Genomic DNA, 23,703 nt, shown 5'->3' with positions numbered 1-23,703 from the left:
ATTATTTTATCAAAAAGAATAGGTTTAGAAATCTAGAAAGGGCAGAATGCATCACGGAATGTTAGTGTATCCTTATAGATATAATCATTAATTAGCAAAGTATTAATAAAATTATGAGACTGAACTAAATCAGGGTATTGGTAAATTACGTAACTAGCTAAATTAGGACGAATTCCTATAGGGTAAAAACAAAATCGTATATTGCAACATTGAATGCAGTGTCACTGTCATTTTTAATTGTCAATGGTTATTTCTGAATTCTGTCAAGCGTGGCTTTGCACAATTTTGTAATTTGCTGTTTTATGCCGAAAATAATTAAAAACTATAATAATTAAACATGAAACTTCCCGATAAAAAGAAGCCCAAAAAGCAGAAAACAAAAATGAAGACTATAACCAAACCTAAAAAAGAGAAGGTGTTTCTTGTGGCTCAAGAATTTAAGTTTGCACGTCTTCTTTCTGGAAATGAGAAGAGAACTCGCGATCGTGTTCTTAAAACGCTGAAAAAATGGCTGTCGAACTGTTTTGAGAAGAAATATGGTTAGTTTAAGTGCGTTTATGTATAAAAAATTGCGATTTGTTATTGACATGTGAAGTATGTAGCATAACCTCAAAGCAAAACATTGTATTATAATACCATGTAGCTTACTACGCACTTTTTTGTCCTCGTTAAACTTTCTACTGAAAGATGTCGTTTAGTAGAATTATAACGAAAAAGTCAGTACAGAGCGATTCGAAGATCACTACAACTTATCAATACAGCTTAGTATCTTCAACTCAAGGCAAGTGTGAATGTGCCCTGTTACACTATCAATACTATCACGCTATACTTGATATCTAGATTCTGTATCTGCAATATCTTTGGATGTGTTTGAAATCCCATTCCTCCAGAACCACGATACAGAATGAGGATGATAAGGATTATTTCTTAGTTATTAGAGGGTTTCCCAAAATTCGTAAAATCCTCATTCGCTGCTAGTTTTAAGTTTGCTAACAATTTTAGATTATTGATTTAACTAAAAAAGTATGTCAAACGTGTATGATATACACATTGTTTATTTCATACAAGCTCCCATACTAAGGGAACATTTTGACATTTGATAAGAAAATAGCTGATTACACTAGTAGTCGTTATCCCTATTCTAGGCAAGCTGTAATCTTCCTTATCATTGCTGTCCATTGGACATGATTATTCTCAAGAGCAAGCCTATCTTGCATAAGAATGCTTTTATTTTATAAATACACCAATTCACAACAAACTATGATAATAAGAATTATTTAACAAACTGTTACGAATCCTTTTCGGAATTTAACATTGATGTTATGATAAAATAACACTATATAATCCTATTACTATTGCAGAATTTAAAGAGGATGACTTTATCAGAGTATGGAAAGGTCTCTTCTATGCTGTGTGGATGTCCGACAAACCCTTAGTGCAGGTAATTTGATACAAAAAAATGGGGAGAGTAAAGCTAAAATTTTCATGCAAGTACTGCCAAAATCCTTAGTAAAAAAACATACTTCCATTGAAAATTTTCCTGAAAATTATTTTGTGTCGTGTTGGAAAGCTCCTTGGGAGTCCATTTTTGTAAAAAAGTGAAGTGTTCATTACTGCAAATAGAGTTACGAGGGCACTGCACACTGGAGGCAGCATTGCACTATTTTGTTACTTTAAAACAAACTTATAGGTGTATAATACAGGTCCTTGTTTCCAGGAGGATCTGTGCGAGAGCATTGCAGCAACCTTGGACTTATTTCCACCAGACCAAATAGAATATGCTATAATGATGATCAAAGCTGGCTTCAAGGTCCTTGCCACAGAGTGGTATGGAATTGATCAGCATAGAATGGATAAATTTCTTATGGTAACATGTGAATCACTTCTACTATACCTTCTAGATTACTTGTCAAGATTTGGCCAGTACCTCTAGTCATTGGCATGCAGATCATAGAGGCATAAAAGCATTGCTTACCCCAGCTGTAATAGCTCAATGTTTATTTTCAATTAGACTCTCTGTAAGTTCCTACCTACTGAATGCCTACCCTGACTTCAAATCCTGTGCACACCGCTGCCTCTAGTACAAGTTTGCATGTGTACTTATTACTCCTATCGGTACTTGTGGAGAGTGCTGTGGTCTAATAAGGTGTTCCTGAGTTCTGAGATTCCATCATCTGCAGGGAAGGGACTGTCGCGGCCTATACAGACTATAGACACACAATGTAGGTAAAAAACACTAATAAAATATTTAAAAATGGTGACAGCAATACGAAATTTAATTACTTAAATCGGTTGTAATGCCTATATTTTGAGATCTTACTCATTTTAGCACTATGTATCAGCTGTCATGTCAAATTTTAGTCTTCAATTTAAAGATGAATCATACTTTTTACATGACAGCATGAGAGTTAAAATGGTGAGTGATATCTTAAAAATGTATGCACTATAACTGTCCTCGTGCATGTGGGGCTAAGATACTATTTTTAACCCCTGACCCAAAAAGAGGGGTGTTGTGTTTAACGCGTGTGTCTGTGTATCTGTCTGTGGCATCGTAGCTCCTAAACTAATGAACCGATTTTAATTTAGTTTTTTTTTTGTTTGAAAGGTGGCTTGATCGAGAGTGTTCTTAGCTATAATCCAAGAAAATCGGTTCAGCCGTTTGAAAGTTATCAGCTCTTTTCTAGTTACTGTAACCTTCACTTGTCGGGGGTGTTATAAATTTTTAATTTAGACTTGTCCCGATTGTAATTAGGAATGCCCTCTATACAGCTAGTCCGGCGTTACCTTCGCGGCAGTTTCCGCTGTCTGCAGCGGTGTCAATGGAAGCTCACAAGCTGCCAGGCCTTTGCCGACATGCTGTGCTCTAGTGACGGTGAGTTCATATGAATATCATCATCAGCTTGTGTCCACTACTGAACAGAGCTTCTGAGACCTTCTAATAGCAAGTAACCCATTCCCCTAATCTGCAGTGCCCGGCAGGAAATATTGTAGGTACATCGAACTTTAGAAAGAGATAATGGTTTTGTAGAGCGGTGTCTCTGTCGTTGAGACCGACCAAATGTCACATAGGTATAAGTGACAGAGACAACGCTCTACCAAGCCGAAATCTCTTTCTAAAGTTCAATGTACAATATATCCTGCTGGGGACTGTATATGGCTATATGAAAATAGAAAATAGAGAATTTAAATTTATCTCAGTAGGATCCATAAAAGGTTTTTGTTTTAATTTAACACAATATGCTTGCTATAAAAGCAGACAGGAAATTAGCAAGCAGATATTTAATTATGTTGCGAGTGAAGCGAACCTAAGTTGCTTCAACCAATAAATGTTTGTGAAAACTTGCATTGAATTCACATGAACCGAAACTCACTCATAATGAATGCGAATCAGGATCTAGTTATGCAATATCGTGAGAAAAGAAATTAAAATGTTGTATTGTGATTCAAAGGTATCCTAGCGTTAAAGACGCCATTGTACGCGAGGAACGCAGCCTCCTTGATGTTGCATGTCACAGATTGCTACTTGGAAGAATTATGTAAGGTAAATAATACCATAGTACCATAAGACCTATTCCATGTATTAATGCACCTTACTTACAACCTTAACCTGGAACGGGAGCTGGAAGAAATCTCTGTTTAGAGATAAGCATTTCCAATGTACTCCGCTTAATTTATTATAACTTTGTAACTACAATTTTGCTACATGAAAGTTGTAGTATATCACACTTCATACTAATAAAGGCGAAAGTTTGTATGTGTGTGTGTGCGTGTGTGTATGTTTGTTTCTCCTTCACGCAAAAACTACATGACGGATTTGGCTGAAATTTGGAATGGAGATAGATAATATCCTGGATTAGCACATAGGCTACTTTTTATCCCGGAAAATCAAAGAGTTCCCACGGGATTTCGAAAAACCTAAATCGAAGTCGCGACGGGCTAAGTCGCGGGCATCGGCTAGTCACACTATCACACTAATATTATGAAGGCGAAAGTTTGTATGTATGTGTGTGTGTGTGTTTGTTACTCCTTCACGCAAAAACTACTTGACGGATTTGGCTGAAATTTGGAATGGAGATAGATACAATAATATCCTGGATTAGCACATAGGCTACTTTTTATTCCGGAAAATCAAAGAGTCCCCACGGGTATTCCGAAAAACCTAAATCGAAGTCGCGACGGGCGAAGTCGCGGGTATCGGCTAGTATAGTATAAAAATCCAATACCGGATATTGGATTCCAATATTGGAACGCCTTTGCAAGAAGACGCCTGCGGAAGAAGCAAGAAATTCTGCAGTTGTTCTTTTCAAAAATTTGATATACACCTTACTCACAACCTGCACGGGGAAGCTGGAAGAAATCTCTGTTTAGAGATAAGCATTTCCTATGTACATAGCTTAATTTATCTTAACTTTGTATATACAATTTTGGTACATGAAAAATAAATATATAAATATATATATATTATGCTATGTATAAAAGTAATTGAAGTCCCGCGCATTGCTGGAGCAAATTGCACATCAAATCCATGCTCTTTTATCATTTACATAATCTTCGATTCTATAATAAGCTTTTTTCCAGTTGAAAAAAAGGGTTTTTTTAGGAGCATATAATTTTAATAGGTTTTTGTAATCTTGGGGACTCCAGAATCAATTGCAGAAGTTGGTTATAAAAGATACCTCTCTTATTTACTTTCTACAGGTGTCCAAAGGTGAGATCCCAGAGGAGAGTCTAGTGGCTCTGCTATACCCGATCAGTGTGCAAGTGTGTGGCGGGGAGGGCACTCTCGCTATGGCCTGCAGGGGTGTTCTCACTAATTTGATCAAACAGAGCGAACTCGGATTGGAGTATGATATTGCAACGTCTGCTTGGAACAAGGTCTGTATATATTATGTCATCTGTTGGCATAAATCTGTCTCGTTTTAACTGAAAGTTAAGTCTAAGCAAAGTCAAAGTGATTATTGTATATATTGTTGATTATAGTGACTATAGATTTCAATGTCAAAATGAGATGGGTTTGGAATAGTGTAAGGTTTTGCTTATTAAGTGAAAATGTTAAGAACAAAATAATCTCTCGCGCGTAGTAATACGGCATAACCTTACTTTCACGTACGGCCGGCTGTGAAGCTATCACGAGGTTACCATTGGTTCGAAGTCGCTTTCGAGTTAATTGTAAATCTGCCCATTTTTATCACACTAATATTATAAAGGCGAAAATTTTTATGTGTGTGTGTATGTTTGTTACTCCTTCATGCGAAAACCACTGGACGGATTCGGGTGAAATTCAGAATGGAGATAGATAATATCCTGGATTAACACATAGGCTACTTTTTATCCCGGAAAATCAAAGAGTTCCCACGGGAGTTCGAAAAACCTAAATCCACGCGGACGAAGTCGCGGGCGTCAGCTAGTTTCAAATAACTTTTTATATGTATTATCAAGACAAAATCATAAAATTTCACACTGAATGGTTTGCATTGCACCAACAAACTATAAGTTCAGCCAATCGCAATCTGAGATTGTAGCAATGCAATGTGAGCTTCTTGTAAAGGACAAAGAACGTCTTTGCAATAATTTTTTAATCATCTTTTAATTTATAGTTAGGGTGTCCCGCTGGTGGCCCCGAGGCTTTGGAGCGCGTCTCAGATGATGACAGCGATGACGATGACGATGATGATGAACAAGCTGACGAATCTATGCAAAATGGCAAGCAAAATGACGGGTGAATGAAATTATTACTAAAACAACTACTTACTATTATGGGTGTTTCATGCTTATTTCGTGGTTTAACGATATAATATTTGTAATGATATGATTTTTAATTCTCGATATTGACTTTCGTTTTTTTAAAAGTTGACATCGACCTTCGTTTTTTCGACAGTCGACATCGACCTTAGTTACCTCGACTGTCGACATCGACCTTAGTTATCTCGGGAGTCGATATCGAACTTAGCTACCTCGACTTGCGTTATCTCGAAATCGACCTTTGTTTTCTCGACAGTCGACATCAGCCTTCACCATCTCGACAGTTGAGCTCGACCTTCGTACATCGAAATATTTTATACATTGCCTGAAAGTTAGGTGTTCTATAGAACTACTACTTGTTGTAATTGTATTCTATTCCAAAAATACCTTATATAATATCCCAGTACTTCAATTCTATTGAATATGATGTTTCATGTTAGGCCGGAGCCGCTGGACCCTCGCGCGGGGCGCGTGGACGTGACGCTGGAGCCGCTGCCCGTGCCGGCCAGCATGATAGCGGAGCAGCTCAGAGTATTGATGGCCACCGCCTCCTCCAAGGCCTACAAGCGAGCCAAGATATGCTTGGAACGGTGAGTACAAATGTTCACACTTTACACCACTTTTATGTACTGAAAAGAGAGTTTAGCGTTAGCGAAGAAGTCTAACTCGCGCACCGAGGGTTCCGTACTCGGGTATTTTTCCGACATTTTGCGGGATAAATCAAAAACTATTAAGCAGAAAACCAAATAAAAATCTGTTTTACAATGTATAAGTAAAGCCCTTTCATATGATACCTCACTTGGTATAGTTATCATACTTTGAATTTTAATACACTGTTTAATATTTTTTTGTGATGTAACTACAAATTCACGGTTTTCGAATTTTTTCCTTTACTTGTCTATAAAACCTACCTACCTGCCAAATTTCATAATTCTAGGTCAACGGAAAGTACCCTATTGGTTTTCTTGACAGACACGACAGACGGACAGACAGACAGATAAACAGACAAAATAGTTATCCTATAAAGGTTCCGTTTTTCCTTTTGAGGTACGGAACGCTAAAAAGATTATGGACTTCAGTGCGCTGGCACAGAATACTTCATAGTAACTTACAGAGCAAAATCCTTTTTGTTTTCATTATAAGAATATAAGTAACGAACAATATATCACTTTGGCCCCTTGTAACGCAAATGACTTGTTGTGTCATAGTTTCGAAGAGCTGAGTCGTAACCAGTACCCGCTGCGGGTGCCGGCGAGCGAGGCGGCGGGGCCGGAGCCGCGGCCGCAGCGCGCCGAGCCCAAGCGCGCCGCCACCAGGCTGCGCGCGCTCGAGAAGTTGCTCGTCAAGCAATCTGACGAACTGGCCCTAAGAGGTTCGTTATCAAAACTAAGGCAGGCCGCATATACACAATGAAATTATAGTGGTGACTTCGTCTGTGTTGGCGTTTTCTGGCGCGCGTGCGATGCGTTTTTGGAGTGTTTTTTTTTTTTGTTAAAAGTTGTCGGTTTTTGTGTTTTACTGGTGTTTTTTGGTGGCGGAACTGACTGGGAAGCGCTCTAGAGGGGCGCCGCGCGTGTGTCGACGAGCGCCGGCACAGACGAAGTCCATACTTATATAGTTTCCCTAACTTGTAAATAACTACAAAGTTGACATTGGCTAATCTATGTAAAGCCAGACGAGAGAAAAAAAATTATAGTCGTTTATGTTGATTTACTATTTTCATTGTTCTAACTTTTACACTATTATCGAAGTTCCTATGTTTTCTCTATCATTATTCTAATATTATTATTTGTTACAGGTTTAAGCCGAAAACACCGTAAAAGACTTTTGGCAAAAAGTAGATCCGGAATTAATATTGTGGATGAATTACTGTCTTCTGGAAGCGTACCGGCTGATTCGACGGTAAGCAAAAATTATTTTTCTAATAAAAATATTTTTGTTAAATCCCGCAGGAACTCTTTTACTTTCTAAGGTAAAGGTAGCTCATGTCGCCCTCAAGGTCTTTAACTATATCCATACAAAATATTACCTTGCTTTTTTGCTCTGTTACGATGCGGTTGAACAACAAATTAGAATCAAGAACAATAATGAAAGGCAAATAAACATACACACTTTCGCATTTATTATTATTATATGGATACTTATTTCGGTTACACTACTACGCACTATTTTCTTTGTTGATTTGCGGCCGCAATTGTTTCAGAATGGCGATTGGCGCGTTGAGACCACAGCGACAGAAGATAAAAACAAGCAGAGCGAGTCCAATAAAGAAAATAAGGCCGTTGATAAGAAAAAGAACAGAAAGCGGAAACTTCAAGAAAAAGCCACTCAAGAGCATAGTAAGAAACCTAAAGTCGACAGAATTAATAAATCAAAACAGTTAGAAACTAAGAAAAAGAATAAAGTTAAGGATAAAAAGTTAATAAGTAACAGTGATGAGAGCAAACAAAATCTTAAAACAGAAAATGGCAAAAAAGAAAATAAAAACAAAATTGTAACGATAAAGAATAATAAAATATCAAATATTGATAAGGGCAAAGTTATTAATAAGCTATCAGATGATAGTAATAAAGTAAAAGACTCCATTAGTAAGGAAAAGAAAAAATCAACACAGGACAAAGTATTAAGCATTAAAACAAACAAACCGACAAATGATGTCACGAATAAATCTATTCTTAAAAAACAAAAAGATTTGAATGCTAAACACGTGAATAAAAATTCTAAACCGCAACTTGTAGTCAATAAAGTGAAAAACTATCAGAAACTAGTAAGCGGTAAAGTGAAAAAAGACGGTACTCTGAAGAAAAAAGCTGATATGGAGTCACCGAAAAAGGTGAAATTCGTGCTAAAAAATAACAGCATGCAAGAAACCGTAGACTACTACAAAAGTGTGAGACAAAGTCCAAATATACCTTTTGATAGCAGTAAACAGCCGACCAAAACAAATCTGAAACCATCTACGCCGTCGCCTATCAATCCGTTTTTCAAAAAGAAATTAAAATTAAAAAAATTTTAATGATCCCCTTTTATTTAATTTTGATGAAATATCTGTAGTGAATTGTAAAAAAGTAGCGATTTCTGATACGCGTTTTTATCACTTTTATTATTTAATAATAGTCTACAATGTACAAGTGTAAATTTATAACACCCCCGACAAGTGAAGGTTACAGTAACTAGAAAAGAGCTGATAACTTTCAAACGGCTAAGAACACTGGCGATCAAGCCACCTTTCAAGCAAAAAAAAAACTAAATTAAAATCAGTTCATTAGTTTAGGAGCTACAATGTCAAACTTATAACACCCCTCTTTTTGGGTCGGGGGTTAAAAATGAAATAATGATTTTCATGGCATACCTATGACTGATTTACACTTTCCCAAATACGACATGCTTGTAATAGGTACTACGATATATTATAATTTAAAGACATGTTTTAATTTTTGGTTTTACTGCTGGACTGTGATAATTTTATCAAAATCTATTCAAGGTTCTCCAGTTATATTGTACGAGTTGTATATATTTTTCACAATCCAGTACCATTTTTAAAAGTTTCTGATATGGAAGACTTGAAAATTTAACTCGACTTGCTCAGAAATCAATTTTTAGATACGCGTAGTGGCTTGCGTGCCACAATCCTAACTTTTTTTGACATTTAGCAATTCTTGCACAAGTCGTGAGCTGTCATCTTGTACAAAACTGACGTGGACAAAGTCAATCATCACAATTGGGATGATGCCTTGTCTAAAATAAATTATTTATTAGAAATCATTAAATAGAGGGACTTCTAAAATTCGAGAAATCCACGTTCGATGTTAGTTTTAAGTTTGCTATTTAAAATTATCGATTCAACAAAAGAAGTGCGTCCAATTATGTCAAATGTCTATGACGTCATATCTGTGAATTTCATACAAGCCCTTACTAAGCGAGCGTTTTGACGTTTGTTAAAAAGTCACTGATTTGACTAGTAGTCATCATCCCTATTGAGATTGTAATAATGATTGATGCAGTTTGTCCGCAATTGACCAGCTGGGAGTTTCTAAATGATACTACCTTACATATTAAGCAGATAGCATAGATTTAGGATCTTCCTCATTTTCTAAACATGATACAGTCGTTTGGTTCTTATTGTATAGGTGAACTAAACAGCATAACGTATACTATGTTGGTATGTTATTATGGTGCTTTGCGTTTGCCGAAACGGCTCCACGTTTCTTAGCATTTGTTATGTTATGAATGTTTTGATAGAATAAATGAGACGTTTTTCATTGAATGAGTTTTTGTTTTATTCTTACGATCTGTAAAACCTCATTCGCACGAGAGCATTTTAACGTTCGTTAAAAAAAGCGTTCAAATTGAACAAATTTATAATTTGCTGTTCTTGGTATTTGTAGAGAAGGAAATGGTGAGTAAGGCCTAATTCGCACGAGCGTTAAAAAAGCATTGCATTAAAACCCGGCGTTGCGCTGAAAATACTACAATGCGCGATTATAAAGCGTTGACGTGTGAACAGATACTTGGGAATGCATTTGTTCTATTTGAACGCTTTTTTAACGGACGTTAAAAAGCTCTCGTGCGAATGAGGCCTTACGATGCTCTCCAATGACAATTCCATACAATATTATTGCAAAGTACATTGATGTCGCACTGACGTGACAAACGCTTGACTTGGAAAGTCTTACCTCGCATCCTCGGACGCGAGGTAAGACCTCCTCGCGAGGTAAGATCCTCGCATACTCCTCGCGTCTAGACTCTGTCCAACTCAAACTAAGCTTTATTTTCTAAAGGCCGGACGGCATTAGAGCGCGGCACAAAGCGTCAAAATATTGTTTCAATCATTTCGAATAGTGCATGTCGCACTAGAGTAGGCCTGCCATAAATGCTGAAAGGAATGCACCCGTAGCCAGGAATTGGTTTATTCTTAACCGAATTTTTTCATAAGGCTAAAACTTTTACTCGACGGGGTGAATACCTGCTTTCTCGCTGCCGTCTCGTTAATGGCGGTGGTAGACAAACGCCTTAACACCAAACCGGGACACAACGCTTCAGACCGCGACATGTCCCGGTGTACCGGGACGTGTGGCAGCCCTACACTAGAGCGGCACTGCTTAGAGAATATTTTGACGCGCGGCGCCGCTGAAAATTGTAATACGTTCCGGCCTCTAGGACGGCAGCGGCGCGCGGGTGTCGAATACGCGCGTCCTACGCGTTTTGTTTTCGCTTTACCAAACGGTATGCTGAAGCACAAAGTTGAGTTTACCTAGGAACTGTGTGTTTGAATCTAAGGCCGAGATCTCTAGAGAGAAGTATTTTGACTTTGCTCAAGTTTCAGTTAATACGAGATAGATTTATGTCAGCAATATAACGCTATTTTTTTTTAACAGCACCTTAAGTCTGATCAAGGTCATAGTGCTCTCTATATGTAGATCTCAAGGCTAAGTCTATTCTCTCGAACCAAAATGGTACCTACTTATAACATACATGCTAATAAAGAAGCGAATCGAAGTGTGGCGTTAATCATTCGATCTCACACAGTATACCTGTCTGAGATAGAACGATTAACATTGTTCGTTTCTTTAATGACACGTTATTATGCCATTAGGTTTTAGGTAGGTAGGTAGGTAGGAATAAAACACCATATTTATAACTGTATATAATATGTTTCTACACTGCGCTTCACTATATTTACACCTATTATATATCATTTTTACATGGTCCTTAGCTAACGACAGTTTAAATGCCATAGACTATAAAGGCGAGCATTTAAAAATCTTTAAATATTCATATAAAAACTACATGATTGTGCTACCCAAAGAAACTTAACATCGATTTGCATTTACAGCTTTAAAAAAACCGTCTCTACAGTCTATGGCCATTTATACTGGCCACATTAAAGTTTTAAGCAATATAATATATAGTTATCACCATAATTTTTATGTAAACTAATGGTCATAATTCATATTGATAGAAAAAGACAGCTTCTACAAAATGGAGACATAAAAACTTATTAGTATTGCGTATTTTTTGTGTGTAAGTTATTGTGACGCTGTCTCTTTCTACCAGTATTTAAACCCAAAATATTGCAATTCCTTAATTATTAAGCTTGACAATATCACGGTCAATAAATTGTCTAATTCATTTCTTTAAAAAATAAAAAAAAGTTGTGGGGTCTCGGAACATTAAAATCTAGCCAAGCTTACAATATTTACATTGTAGAGTACAGTCAGCCACGTTTCACAAATGCTTAAGCGACTACTTTATCATACAATAATATAAACTCGGTACCTACTTAACATTATAACCGCGGGCGACTGTACATTTGTAAGGGTTCATTCTAGCGGATATAGTGCATACACTTTGAGATTTCACTCTCCACTTTAGCGCTATGTGTCAACTGTTACGTCAAAAGTACGATTTTAGTCGTTAATTTAAGAGGGGTCTCTCCATCACTCGCTCCATACAAACGTAGTTCGTCTCTCATTGGAATACTAACCAATCATACTCAATGGAATTTTGTTAACACGTCCCGGGAACTAATATCTATGTCTGTGGTTTTCCAGATTTCCGTTAAAATATTCGGTTTCAAAGTTACGCGGTTTTAAAAATTCACATACAAATCTTTGAGCCCCTGTAATTTTAAAACTACACATTTTTAGAAAAATCTAAAACAGCGCAGGCACGAATATTAGTTTCTAAAATATGTCTGCAAAATTTCATGGACTTTGGTTGCTTAATATTCAAATGAAATTGGGGCTACGATTGTATGGAGTAAGTGACGGAGAGTTAATGGAGAGTGAGTTAATGGTGAACTGTACTTTTGACATGACAGTTGACACACAGAGCTAACATGGCGACTGAGTTCTCAAAATGTATTCACTATACACGCCAATTTGCTATGTTTTTTTAATGACAGAGACGAACGTTATAAAAATCCTCTTTCCGTCTCTTTCTATCCCTTTTATTATTATACTATACTCTCGCATAAAATTTACAAGGCAAAGTACATGTCCAAAAATCGATTTTGGACAGGCATTTCGTCCATCTATCCCTTATTGTACATTTTTGAATGCTACATCTTTAAGACAACTTTTTACATTTCCATACATTTTATTGTTACTCAAGAAATTGAAACTTCAAATTTCTAACCCTCTAGATTATCATCATAATTTCTTTTAGACAAGAAACTTATAGTGGGGTGTTACACACCACACCAAATGTCCAATGTACTTGGAAGTACATTTTAATGGTTTTTGCAACTTATGACTGCTAATTTTAGGGTTCCCGTAGCTCAAAAGGAAACCTTATAGGATTACTTTGTTGTCTGTCCGTCTGGCAAAAATCCCTATAGGGTACTTCCCGTATAGACCTAGAATCATGAAATTCAGCAGGTAGGTAGGTCTTATAACACAAGTAAAGGAAAAAAAATCCGAAAACCGTGAATTTGTGGTCATAATATCACAAAAAAAAAATGTGTTAACGAAAAAAGCAGCGTTTTGCATAAAAGTGTTAGGTACGTAAGTATATCTTGTACGGAATAGGTACGGAACCCTTCGTGTGCGGGTCCGACTCGCACTTGACCCCCTTTTTTTTAATGACGCGAGCTGAAATAAAGCTCGAACCACACTGATCCTATTTGGTCTCGATCCTGAGTGGGCGGGCAATACCTTTACAGTCGTAAGTTGCAATAACTTTATTATTATATATTTTACCTTATTATTCTTTTCACTTTATCTATATTATATTGTGGCATCATTTTATGGCAGAATGATATTATTACTACTTATTACATTATCTTTTATTTCTCCAAATCTGTCGTTTTCAACTACAGGACGATGGCAGATATACATTACTATTACATTTATGTAATTTGATACGTGTAGTGTCAACTAAGTTGATACCGTATATTTTCACCAATTATTTCTCATAATTAATAATTTTCCTTTTTTATTTGAAAAATACATTAAACAACGTACAGCACGTAATGCGGACACACTCAAAAATTACCTCCACCAAAGTAAAGTCTCTTCGCTTAGATACGGTCGCCTCTGTGCCGCGCCGCCGTATCTTGTCAGAGTGTTACCGCGACATCAAAAGTACACCCGCAGGAGAATTTGGCATGTTTCTACTCAAATTCATTAACTCTTTGCTACCTAACCTGTTATTTATATATTCGTATTTTAGAATAGAAACATTTATTTACAAAAAAATAAGTTCACCTGCGGCTGCACCGACACTATTTTAGTGAAAAGACTACAACTGCGCACCCTAATGCTCGCTACGTCCCTCGCATTCATCTGTCGCCGCCTCGTATTGTGACGTCATCAAGATCAGTTGCACAGTCATACTGACGGAGTTATACTTACATAGGCAAATAAATAAAAGTTAGACGTCAATTATATTTACAAAAAAATGAATCTAAGTATAAAATATACAATTTTATTATGCCACGACTGACTGAAAACTGAAAAGTCATCCTTTATTTCCTTATGGTTAAATTGGTCCTAAGCTTTTGATTCAATGGATTTTCTTTAATTTCATCATTATTAATTTAAAAATACCTAAAATATATATAATGCAGTTTCGAGTGCATTTGTGCTGTGTCTATGCTAATTTGATATTTAATTTTGTAAGTAAAATTTACAGCCAACGTACATTATTATTTTTATTCTTATTATATTATAGCCTTATTATATGTACTTTGTGCGAAACTCCACTTGTGTGTCACGACCTTATTTTCTTATACATCAATAATTCATTTGTTATTTAATTATCACCTAATATTTCTTCTTATTATTCTTAGCAAAAGAATAGCATGTAGTACTGAGTTGGTACCAATTTTATTGTCAACTTATGGACAAATCACAAATTAAGTATCAAAGTAAAATAAAGACTGATTAACAAATTGTAATATTTGAAATGTATTATAATTTTAAATATTATATATTTATTAAAGGCCGCGACACAAATTACTTAGCAAATTCTTACTTAATTTATTTTTTAATCTCTCAACAAAATTATCAAAATATGGAAGAACATTTGTACATTGTGATGTAGGTAAACTATAGATGGATCTGTAAGTGTACATACGTATTACATTCTCACTGGTGATTACCAATATATTTTTAGTACCGTTATGATAACGTTAAAAAGTAACGATAAAAATAAAGTCACCCATTATAACGTTACCCAATAATAATAATCGATTAACGTTATTTAGATACCATTATTAGTACCGGTAAAAATAACAATACTTATATCGGTAATTACACACATCTCTATATAACGATGTCGTCTATAAAGTAACAACACCACTCGACGCGCATAAACCGTTAAGTAACGATAACAAATAATAAATCTTATCGGTATACCGCTACTATTATCGTTACAATGCGCTCAAAAAAATTTACGAGATATTTCACCGCGATTAATAGCCTCATCTAGTGCCAGAAGGGCTAGTTCATTTTTCGCGCAAAGGATCAGCATGGCTGTCCGGCGCGGAAATGCAGCCAGTATATTTGGCACCATTCCACCCACGCATGATAAGGCTAGCTTTAAGTTTTACTGTAATATTTTCAATTAAAAAAAAAAAAAATGTCTATCATTATTAATTTCGGCCGTAAAAATATTTATAAAATTTTTACTGTAGGTGTTTTCCAATCGCTCATGTTTTCATTTACCCTGGATGAGTATATATAGACACCAAGTATTTATATTTTACATAATATCCATATTATATGACGTATTATTACTGATACTATCAAATACTGATTGATATTATCAAATAGTCTATATTTTCTAGGACTTTTTTTTTATAATCATATAATATTGCCTACTTTAAGAATCTGTCCCGTTCATATATATTTAAATATCATATACATATTTTCATATTATTATGTAATTATTATTTTAACATAATTCCATATAATACATAATGTTTTACTGCAACTCCTATTTAATGTGTGAATGTTATTCTCACCTGTAGGCTTAATACAAGTTTGCACAATACGACATCGTTAATATATTTCGAGTATCGAAACACTATGGCGTCAAAGTAAAATGGTTTTAAACTCCATTGTTTAAAGTTTAAAATTCATCCATATAGCTAGCTGAAATATTGTAAAACAAAAATCGAACTACTTTAAATAACTTTTAGATCCATTTTAATCTGACGCTATAAAGCTTCTATGTTCGAAGAGTTCTCAGATCGAATAACGAATAACTCAAAATTTAAAAAACCCCCGACACAAAAACCTCTATAAGAAAACTAGAAAAGGGCTGATAACTTTCAAACGGCTGAACCGATTTTTTTCGATTATAGCTACGAACACTCCCGATCAAGCCACCTTTCAAACAAATAAAACTAAATTAAAATCGGTTCATTCCTTTAGGACCTACGATGCCATACACAGATACGCAGATACACACGTCAAACTTATAACACCCCTCTTTTTGGGTCGGGGGTTAAAAAGAGAGAAAAAAATCACCGGTACTTCTTGAGTGTGTTCAGTGTGAGTATGAAGCCGGGTTTTAAAGATGTTGGAATAGCTGATGCTTAAAAGTATGGTAGATTTTAGCTGTGGCCCATAGTAGTGAATAGGGATGGAATTACAGAACTTTGCTATATATGTAGTTATTACTAGAGAGAGTGGCTACATTCGCGGCGCGACGGCCGTCGCGGCCGGCTTCGGTGGTAGTTTCGGTGCTAATCTGTAACAAACGTTATATCATCATGATCATCATCATATCAGCTTTAGGCCTCATCATACCTGTAAGTTTTACTCACGTGAGTAGCTTACGTTTGCGTAATTGACAGCAAAACTAATGTAAATCTTGTAAGCTACTTAGGTAAGGTGTATCCGGGGCCTAAAGAAGGTTCACTGCTGAGCATTATATTGACCGCGACGGGAGGGATTATTTATTGTAAAAGTTTGATAGAAAAAAATATTAAAAATTCTATTCTACTAAAAAAAAACAATTCTATTTTCAGTGGCGTGCATAGGGTTAAAAGCCAGGGTAAGGCATTAAGATATGAACTTATGGCAGGTCATAATGGAAAATAAGTGTTGATTTATTACAACTAGGGTAGGCAGTACTTTTATACCTCTATGAGCTGCACGCCACTGTCTATTCTATTAGGTTGTGGGAGTAGTATCATGGAGGGGCTACTCACGCGGCGGTGTGCCGGCGCTGCAGTAGCGCGGAGCTGGCAGGGCGCAGCAGCTCGGGCGGCGGCGGCGGGCGCGGCGGCAGCGGCGGCGGCGTGCTGGAGGCGGCGGGCGCGGGGGGTGCGGGGGGCGCGCAGCTCGCGGGGGACGCGCCCGACGGGGAGCCGTCCGTGCCGAACCACGACGAGAAACCCGTGCACGTCTACCAAACAAGCTCGCGAGTTAAGTCGCCGATAGCAAAAAAAGAATGGAAATGATTTGCTGATATATGTTTCAATGTGTCAATAATAGTTTTGGATAAGCTGTCTTTGATAAAATAAAAAACCGGCCAAGTGCGAGTCAGACTCGCGCACAAAGAGTTCCGTACTTGGGTATTCTTTCGACATTTTGCACGATAAATCAAAAACTGTTATGATGTAACCACAAAATCACGGTTTTCGGATTATTTCCTTCACCAGCAAAATTTCACGATTCCAGGTCAACGGGAAGTAGGTAGCATATAGGTTTTGATTCTCTTATCTTGACAAACACGAACGACAGACAGACAACGAAATGGTGCTATATATCTCTCCTTTTTTCCTTTTGATGTACGGAACCCTGAAAAAGGAGGAAAGTAGAGCAAACTTACGAGATGTGGAGTATGCGGTGCTGTAGAGTCTCTTCTCTTGCGCGGGGGCAGTGGAGGCGGCGCCGAACCGTCCGCTACAACGGACAAACAAACACACATGGAGAAGCTATATACAGGGTGTAACCAGAACGCCAGCAAAAACTTACAATCAATGGCAATAATCATTTGCCTTATCTTGTAGTTTTAGTAGTTGTAGATATAGTATTTTTCAAAACCGCATTGTATAGCGTGCAAAACTCGGGTCAATGCCTCACCTACGACGCGGAATTGACTTCGAGTGACCTATTTACGGAAGGTTCGTTGACCTCTAGCGTCAGTCAGATGTTTTATTTGCAATATACTGTGAACTTTAAAAATACAGGTTTTAAAAAAACGTAGTTTTTATGGTACCTTATCAGTAATGAAATGAGTTCGAGAACGTATTTGTATGACGGCCACTTCGAAGAATCACGGAAACGAACCGAATACGTATGAGTGCACAAACGCCTTTAGTCAATCTCCTGCAGGTCGATTCCGGAAAACCCGCATTAATCATTATTTCAATCGCAATTGTTATGATTTGCTGGATTTATGGTTTTCTTAGTGGTTAATCAGAGCTGATTGCGATCGTCAGACTGTAGCTGTCATTTTACGGTGATCCGTTCCGACGTGATTGAAGGACAAAACCAACAAAAAACACACTTTCGCATTTATGATATAAGTAGATACATAGTAATTTAATTTTAACTAGCTGACTTGCTCCAGCTTCGAGTGGACTTTTTGAAAATCTGTGATGGGATGGAATTTCCACAAAATCTTGAAACATAGTACATGTTCAGTTTTGAACGATAGAAGTAGTTATGTTAATTTTTTTTAATGATATTAGCCATGCTAATCATGACTAATACTCCCCTTTCCCCTCCAATGTGGGTACGACAATAGTGCTTCGGGTGGGGTTTGAACCGCCGACCTTTCGGAATTCAGTCCGCTCCTCAACCGTTGAGCTATCGAGGCTATAAATTTAAGTTGTTGAAACAAACTCTACAATTCTCTTTACTGTACAGCTTTAATAAAAATACTTACAATTGTGGTGCGCTGATGGAGACGTTGTTGTGGAAGGAAAACTAAACGCCGCTCTAAAAACAAAAACAATATCTATTATAACAAGATAACAGAAATCGTCATAAATTAACTAGTTATTACAGTGTCATATAGTCTACACAAAGTTAAGCGATTGCTTTAGCAATAAAGCCGCCTTTGCACCCTCATGTATAGTGGTCGGCTTTGCATTCAGCAGCCCACGAGGTACAGTGCCCGGCAGGACATATTGCACGCCGAACTTTAAAAAGAGATACCGGTTTCGTAGAGCATTGTCTCTGTCGTTGAGACCGACGAAACGTCACATAGGTATGAGTGACAGAGACAACGCTCTGCGAAGCCGAAATCTCTTTTTAACGTTCAATGTACAGTCAAAAGTAAGTCATTTAGCACCTTAATGATCATATTCGCGTGGCACGGTTATATATTAGGTGTGTGGCGTGTTTATAGAAAAAGGTCATAAGTGCGACAGGTTTTTGATGCAATAGTTTCGCGGAATTGCTACTCGAATTCTGATGCCGATCGTACAATAATTCTTGCCGGGCACTGTAGTGTAATAATTATATTGGTTATGTATAGCATATTGAACCAATATGGATATATAGGATTTTTTTTGAAACTACTGAGTTTCTTGCCGGCTCTTCTCAGTAGAATCTGTTTTGTCTGTTGATACTTCTTTTCTATATATGCAAGTGTTGGTGTGAATTTACAATAGTGATATTACCTGTCTGGCACCATTGGGCTGATGGGCGGCGCGGGCGCTGGAGATCTCTTAGGAGACATGACCGGACTTTTGTGAGAAAGGCTGCGTCAAAAACGATTTATTTATACACTTTCAATCAGGCAAGATAATTTAAATTATGGCAGAAACACATAACACCCCACCCCCCACTAATTATGTGAATGTCTTTGCTACAATATCATCCTTTCACAAGGAGCATTATGAAAAAGATAGCTGTATATTTTAAGCTAGATATTGGTACTGATTCTGGTGGCAACTAAATTTTAGAGTATTCGCATCTTTTTCTTACCAATGTAATAAGAAAGAGATAAACTTACCAGTCTTGAGCAGTGTTTAAAATGGTAGAGTAGCACTAAAATTTAGAGCCTTCAATTTCAAATTCATTTACATCCTTTTTTAGCAAAACTAAAAAGAAAAAGATGCAGATACTCTAAATTTCGTTTGGAGAAAGACGCGAAATCAGAATCGACGCCATTATCTACTACAGAATTACTCACAGTAACTTACAATAAAATTATTATAAGAGAAGTTGTCACACCAATTGCTACTATAAAACTGTTATAGTTTTTCTTTGACGCAATTTTGAATAATTTAATAAAAAATAGAAACAGCAAACATATTGCGAGAACGATCTACGGTTGATAAAAATGACATTTACCTATATAAATATTTTTTTACTGAAATCGATATCTGACCAAATGTCTGTTTAATTGTTGCTATCATTTAACGGCAATCCCACATGGTGTTATAGTGATTGTATTGAATTACATTTATAAATATATATCCTAATCTTTCATAATAGGTACTTTCAGTGAAAAAATAACAAGTATTAGCTCAAATTCCCAAATTAAAAAAAAAACAAGTTTATTATAAGCGCAATTAACTCTTAGCGTCTAAACAGTTACGTGCTACAAAATGGAGCTAAGAACGTTGCGTTCGTCTTTTTTATACAGGGTGTAATTGGAATGCTAGCAAAAAACTTAGCGCTATTATGAAGCACTATTTATTGGTATTGGATTGTGGACCTAATCACAATCCAATAACAATAACTGTTTGCCTTATAGTTGTAGCTTAGAAGTACTTGTGGTTTAGTATTTGCTCCGCCTACGACGCGGCATTCACCCCGCAGCACTTATTTACGCAACGTTCGTTAACCTCAAGTGCCAGTCTGATGTTTTCCACTATCCGGCAGGGAATATTGTACATCGACCTTTAGAAAGATATAGCGGTTTCGTAGAGCGTGGTCTCCGTCGTTGTGACCGATAAAACGTCACCTAGGTATGAGTGACAGAGGCAACGCTCAACGAAGCCAAAATCTCTTTCTAAAGGTCGATGTAAAATATTTCCTGCCGGCTACTGTATTTGCAACACGTTACGAACTTTTAGATAAGAAAAACATTTTTCTTTTCTTTTTTTTTGGTAATATCAGTAATCATCATTACTATCAAGTGTCTTCGTTTTTGCTATCGTTCTACTTACACCCTGTATTAAAAAAACTACGTAATGAGTGTAGTACCTGATCAATTCTGGGTGCTTTGGACTAGGCAAAGGCCTGTCGGGCGGTTCGGGCGGAGTCTCGGATATTGCTGAAAAAAATATTTTTTTGGTTTTTTACGAGGTATATGCGACAGTCTGCATTTGAACTGCAAGCAAACTGTAAGGGTCCGTTCAAATAGACCAGCGCGGAGAGCAGAGCTTTTGATCGTATTTTAAAATTGAGTTTTAGGACATTGAATTAAGGTTTACATATATTTATTTTCTTTAATCAATAGGATGCTCAATGTAAAATTCATTTCTGCTGATATAGAATGGCCCCCTCCATCACACACTACCAGTGTGCGATAAAGGGGACCTCCTAAGCAGCACAGGAGAGGCCTTGTAGTCCGAAGTCAGCACAGAGTCAGTCTGTGACACGGGAAGTATGTTGTTGCAGAGGAAAGCAAAGGCAATCTTCCTGCTGATATATGCAAGTGGATTTTTATAGCAGTGTGCGTTGAAGGGGGCCTCCGAAGCAGCACAGTAGGGGCCTCGTTGACCGACGCTACCACAGAGTCAGTCTGCGACACGGGAGGTATGTTGTTGTTGGAAAGCGAAGGCAGTCTTCCTGCTGATATAGACAAGTAGAGTTTTATACCAGTGTGCGGTGAAGGGGGCCTCCTAGGCAGCACAGGAGGGGCCTCGTTGTCCGACGCCAGCACAGAGTTAGTCTGCGACACGGTGGTGCGCGGTGGTAGCGAAGGCACTTGTTCCTGTTAATTATACTCGTATTCAGAAAACATGTTCTTCATTTGGTGAAAATTTTTTTTTCTTCACTTCCATCACAAGTTTGTACTTTTACATTTAATCATATTACCAAGATTCCGCTGTCCATCCGTCTGTCTGTCTGTCAGCGGGCTGTTTCTCGTGTGCTAATTATAAAATGACCCCCATTTCAAATCAATGATGGCTGACGTATTTTTTGACATTTAATATGTACTAGCGGGTACCTGCGTCTTCGCCCGCGTGGATTTAGATTTGACCTACCTGATTTGAACTATTCATACATGAAATACTATTTTATAATGAGATATAAATGTGAAATGTATAAAATATTTTAAGAGGGTAGTTTGAAAATAAAATTTACCAGCGCGGCGTAATGAACACCAAACTACAATGACAGGAAAATATATGGCATATAATACCTACTAAGTAACTTGTGAAGTTTACGACTGGTCAAACCAGTTTCAAAAGGTTTATATATTTTTTTTACCGATGAGTTGATGATGATGACGATGAGTATATTTATATGTGTACGTCATACCTGTTGTAGATCCGGCTTCTTGTTGTTGTAGGCGAGGTGTTCCATACTGATGCTGACAGTCGACTCCGGATACGGCCCCCGGGGAGACAGGACTGGCTTTCGAGCCCATTTACTAGAACTAATATTTATACAGCTATACAAAAACACTTTAATGTCTTAAATAATGTCGTAAATGTCTTAAAATTCTGATGAAATCAAAATGTGTCACAATTTATTCACGTTATTTTAATATAAAAATAAATAACATTTAAGCACTGATATATTAGTGAAATAATGAAATGAATAATGCTTTTAAATTTTTTTTTCTGACCAAAACCGGAGACCGAAAATGTTGACTGTGGGCTTCTGTTAAAAGATGGCATGACATGATGATGAAATAAAGAGTGGATCTTCTATTTACACACTATCTGTATCAATAATAATTTATCATCAATGTATATGGATTAGCCTTTCCCCCATACAATTCCGTCCGCAAAAATACGCTTGAATCTTCCGTCATCGTCATCGACAAAGTCAATAGACTTTTGCAAATTCTAGTGACTTTTTGAACGCGTTTTTTATCTTCGAAGGGCCCATCCATATACATCGATGTAATTTATACAATAATTTCAACGTACTTTGGAGAATGGTTATTTCCCGGCGAAGGTGGTTCATCTTTGGTAAATCCGATACTTCTGTAAACAAGGGAATTACATTATTATAGATTAATATTACATTTCTACTTGATAGGGAATCACGGTAAAAAATCACTGTATTTATACAATATAGAGAACAGGGTAAAAAAAGGATTTGTGCTTGAGACTACGTATTGTTTCTGAAAATATTAAGTACTTAGTTTCGAGCCCTGTAAGCAGCTGCTCTGCGAACTAGCCAGCAAGCCAGTCTTCCTCAGAAGCTGCATGTATAATGTTACCTGTTCAGCATACTACTGGACTGTCAAACAGGCTGAACTGGACCAACTGTGCCAGCGAGTCTGAGCTTGAGCAACCCAGTCACTCCTGTGGTCTGGCCAGAGCCCTGGTCTTCCCGAGAACCTGTGTGTATATTGTTACCTGTTCATCGTGATCGCAGACTATTGAACTGGCCTATCTGTGCCAGCGAGTTTGGGCTTGAGTGACCCAGTCACTCCTGTGGACTGTCCAACAAGCCCTGCTCTTCCCGAGATTCTGTGTGTATAACGTTACCTGTTCAGCGTGCTGGTGGATTTGCTCTTGTCGAACAAAGACAGCCCCTTGTCGAACAAGCTGAACTGGCCCAGCTGTGCCAGCGAGTTGGAGCTCGAACGGTCCAGCCACTCCTGTGGACTGGCCAACAAGCCCCGATCTTCGCGTGAACCTGCGTGTATAATGTTACCTGTTTAACGTGCAAGTGGACATGTTCTGCACCGAGGGTTCCGTACCTTGGAAGGAAACGTATACATATTTATTTGGTTTATTTATTTGACCGTCCCAAAAACAAATTCCGTCTGCTTGGGATCGCATAACTAAGTTTGTTTGAAATATTGCTGATTTAAAAAAAGTGACTGTTTTATTTTTACAAAAACATCTATCAACAC

The 23,703-nt window shown here is 37.2% G+C and overlaps 2 protein-coding genes across 7 annotated transcripts in view; one reads left to right on the top strand and one right to left on the bottom strand.

Annotated features, from left to right (window-relative positions):
• Nucleotides 1–236: 236 nt before the first annotated feature.
• LOC123870742 (ribosomal RNA processing protein 1 homolog) overlaps nt 237–23,703 on the top strand; it is a 25,554-nt gene continuing 2,087 nt past the window's right edge. Inside the window, exons 1-11 of one of the 2 annotated variants that reach the window (XR_006797143.1) lie at nt 237–539; nt 1,362–1,441; nt 1,718–1,867; nt 2,770–2,872; nt 3,450–3,541; nt 4,699–4,875; nt 5,598–5,719; nt 6,183–6,332; nt 6,951–7,114; nt 7,541–7,644; nt 7,946–8,846. Coding sequence is in view for 1 of the 2 variants with exons in the window: in XM_045914142.1 (XP_045770098.1) it covers nt 338–539; nt 1,362–1,441; nt 1,718–1,867; nt 2,770–2,872; nt 3,450–3,541; nt 4,699–4,875; nt 5,598–5,719; nt 6,183–6,332; nt 6,951–7,114; nt 7,541–7,644; nt 7,946–8,758 (2,157 nt within the window). In the remaining variant the exon portion in view is untranslated. Of the gene's footprint in view, nt 540–1,361; nt 1,442–1,717; nt 1,868–2,769; nt 2,873–3,449; nt 3,542–4,698; nt 4,876–5,597; nt 5,720–6,182; nt 6,333–6,950; nt 7,115–7,540; nt 7,645–7,945; nt 8,931–23,703 lie in introns of those variants that run through there. The other variant, XM_045914142.1, reaches the window with a different exon arrangement.
• The window catches only part of LOC123870732 (protein son of sevenless-like), a 25,889-nt gene continuing 18,305 nt past the window's right edge, over nt 16,120–23,703 (bottom strand). For 2 of the 5 annotated variants that reach the window (XM_045914113.1, XM_045914115.1), the window contains 10 exons: nt 23,333–23,483; nt 22,766–22,822; nt 22,149–22,266; nt 21,483–21,597; nt 20,865–20,934; nt 19,331–19,411; nt 18,592–18,644; nt 17,530–17,603; nt 16,907–17,103; nt 16,120–16,443 (listed from right to left, as the gene is read on the bottom strand). In XM_045914113.1, coding sequence (XP_045770069.1) covers nt 16,386–16,443; nt 16,907–17,103; nt 17,530–17,603; nt 18,592–18,644; nt 19,331–19,411; nt 20,865–20,934; nt 21,483–21,597; nt 22,149–22,266; nt 22,766–22,822; nt 23,333–23,483 — 974 coding nt within the window. In that variant the 3' untranslated portion in view covers nt 16,120–16,385. The other 3 variants (XM_045914116.1, XM_045914114.1, XM_045914117.1) reach the window with 3 other exon arrangements.

Source organism: Maniola jurtina, chromosome 13 (genome assembly GCF_905333055.1).
Source record: "Maniola jurtina chromosome 13, ilManJurt1.1, whole genome shotgun sequence".
Taxonomy (NCBI): Eukaryota; Metazoa; Arthropoda; class Insecta; order Lepidoptera; family Nymphalidae; genus Maniola; species Maniola jurtina.
The sequence above is the reverse complement of the archived record's forward strand: the minus strand, read 5'-3'. Positions and strand labels throughout refer to the sequence as shown.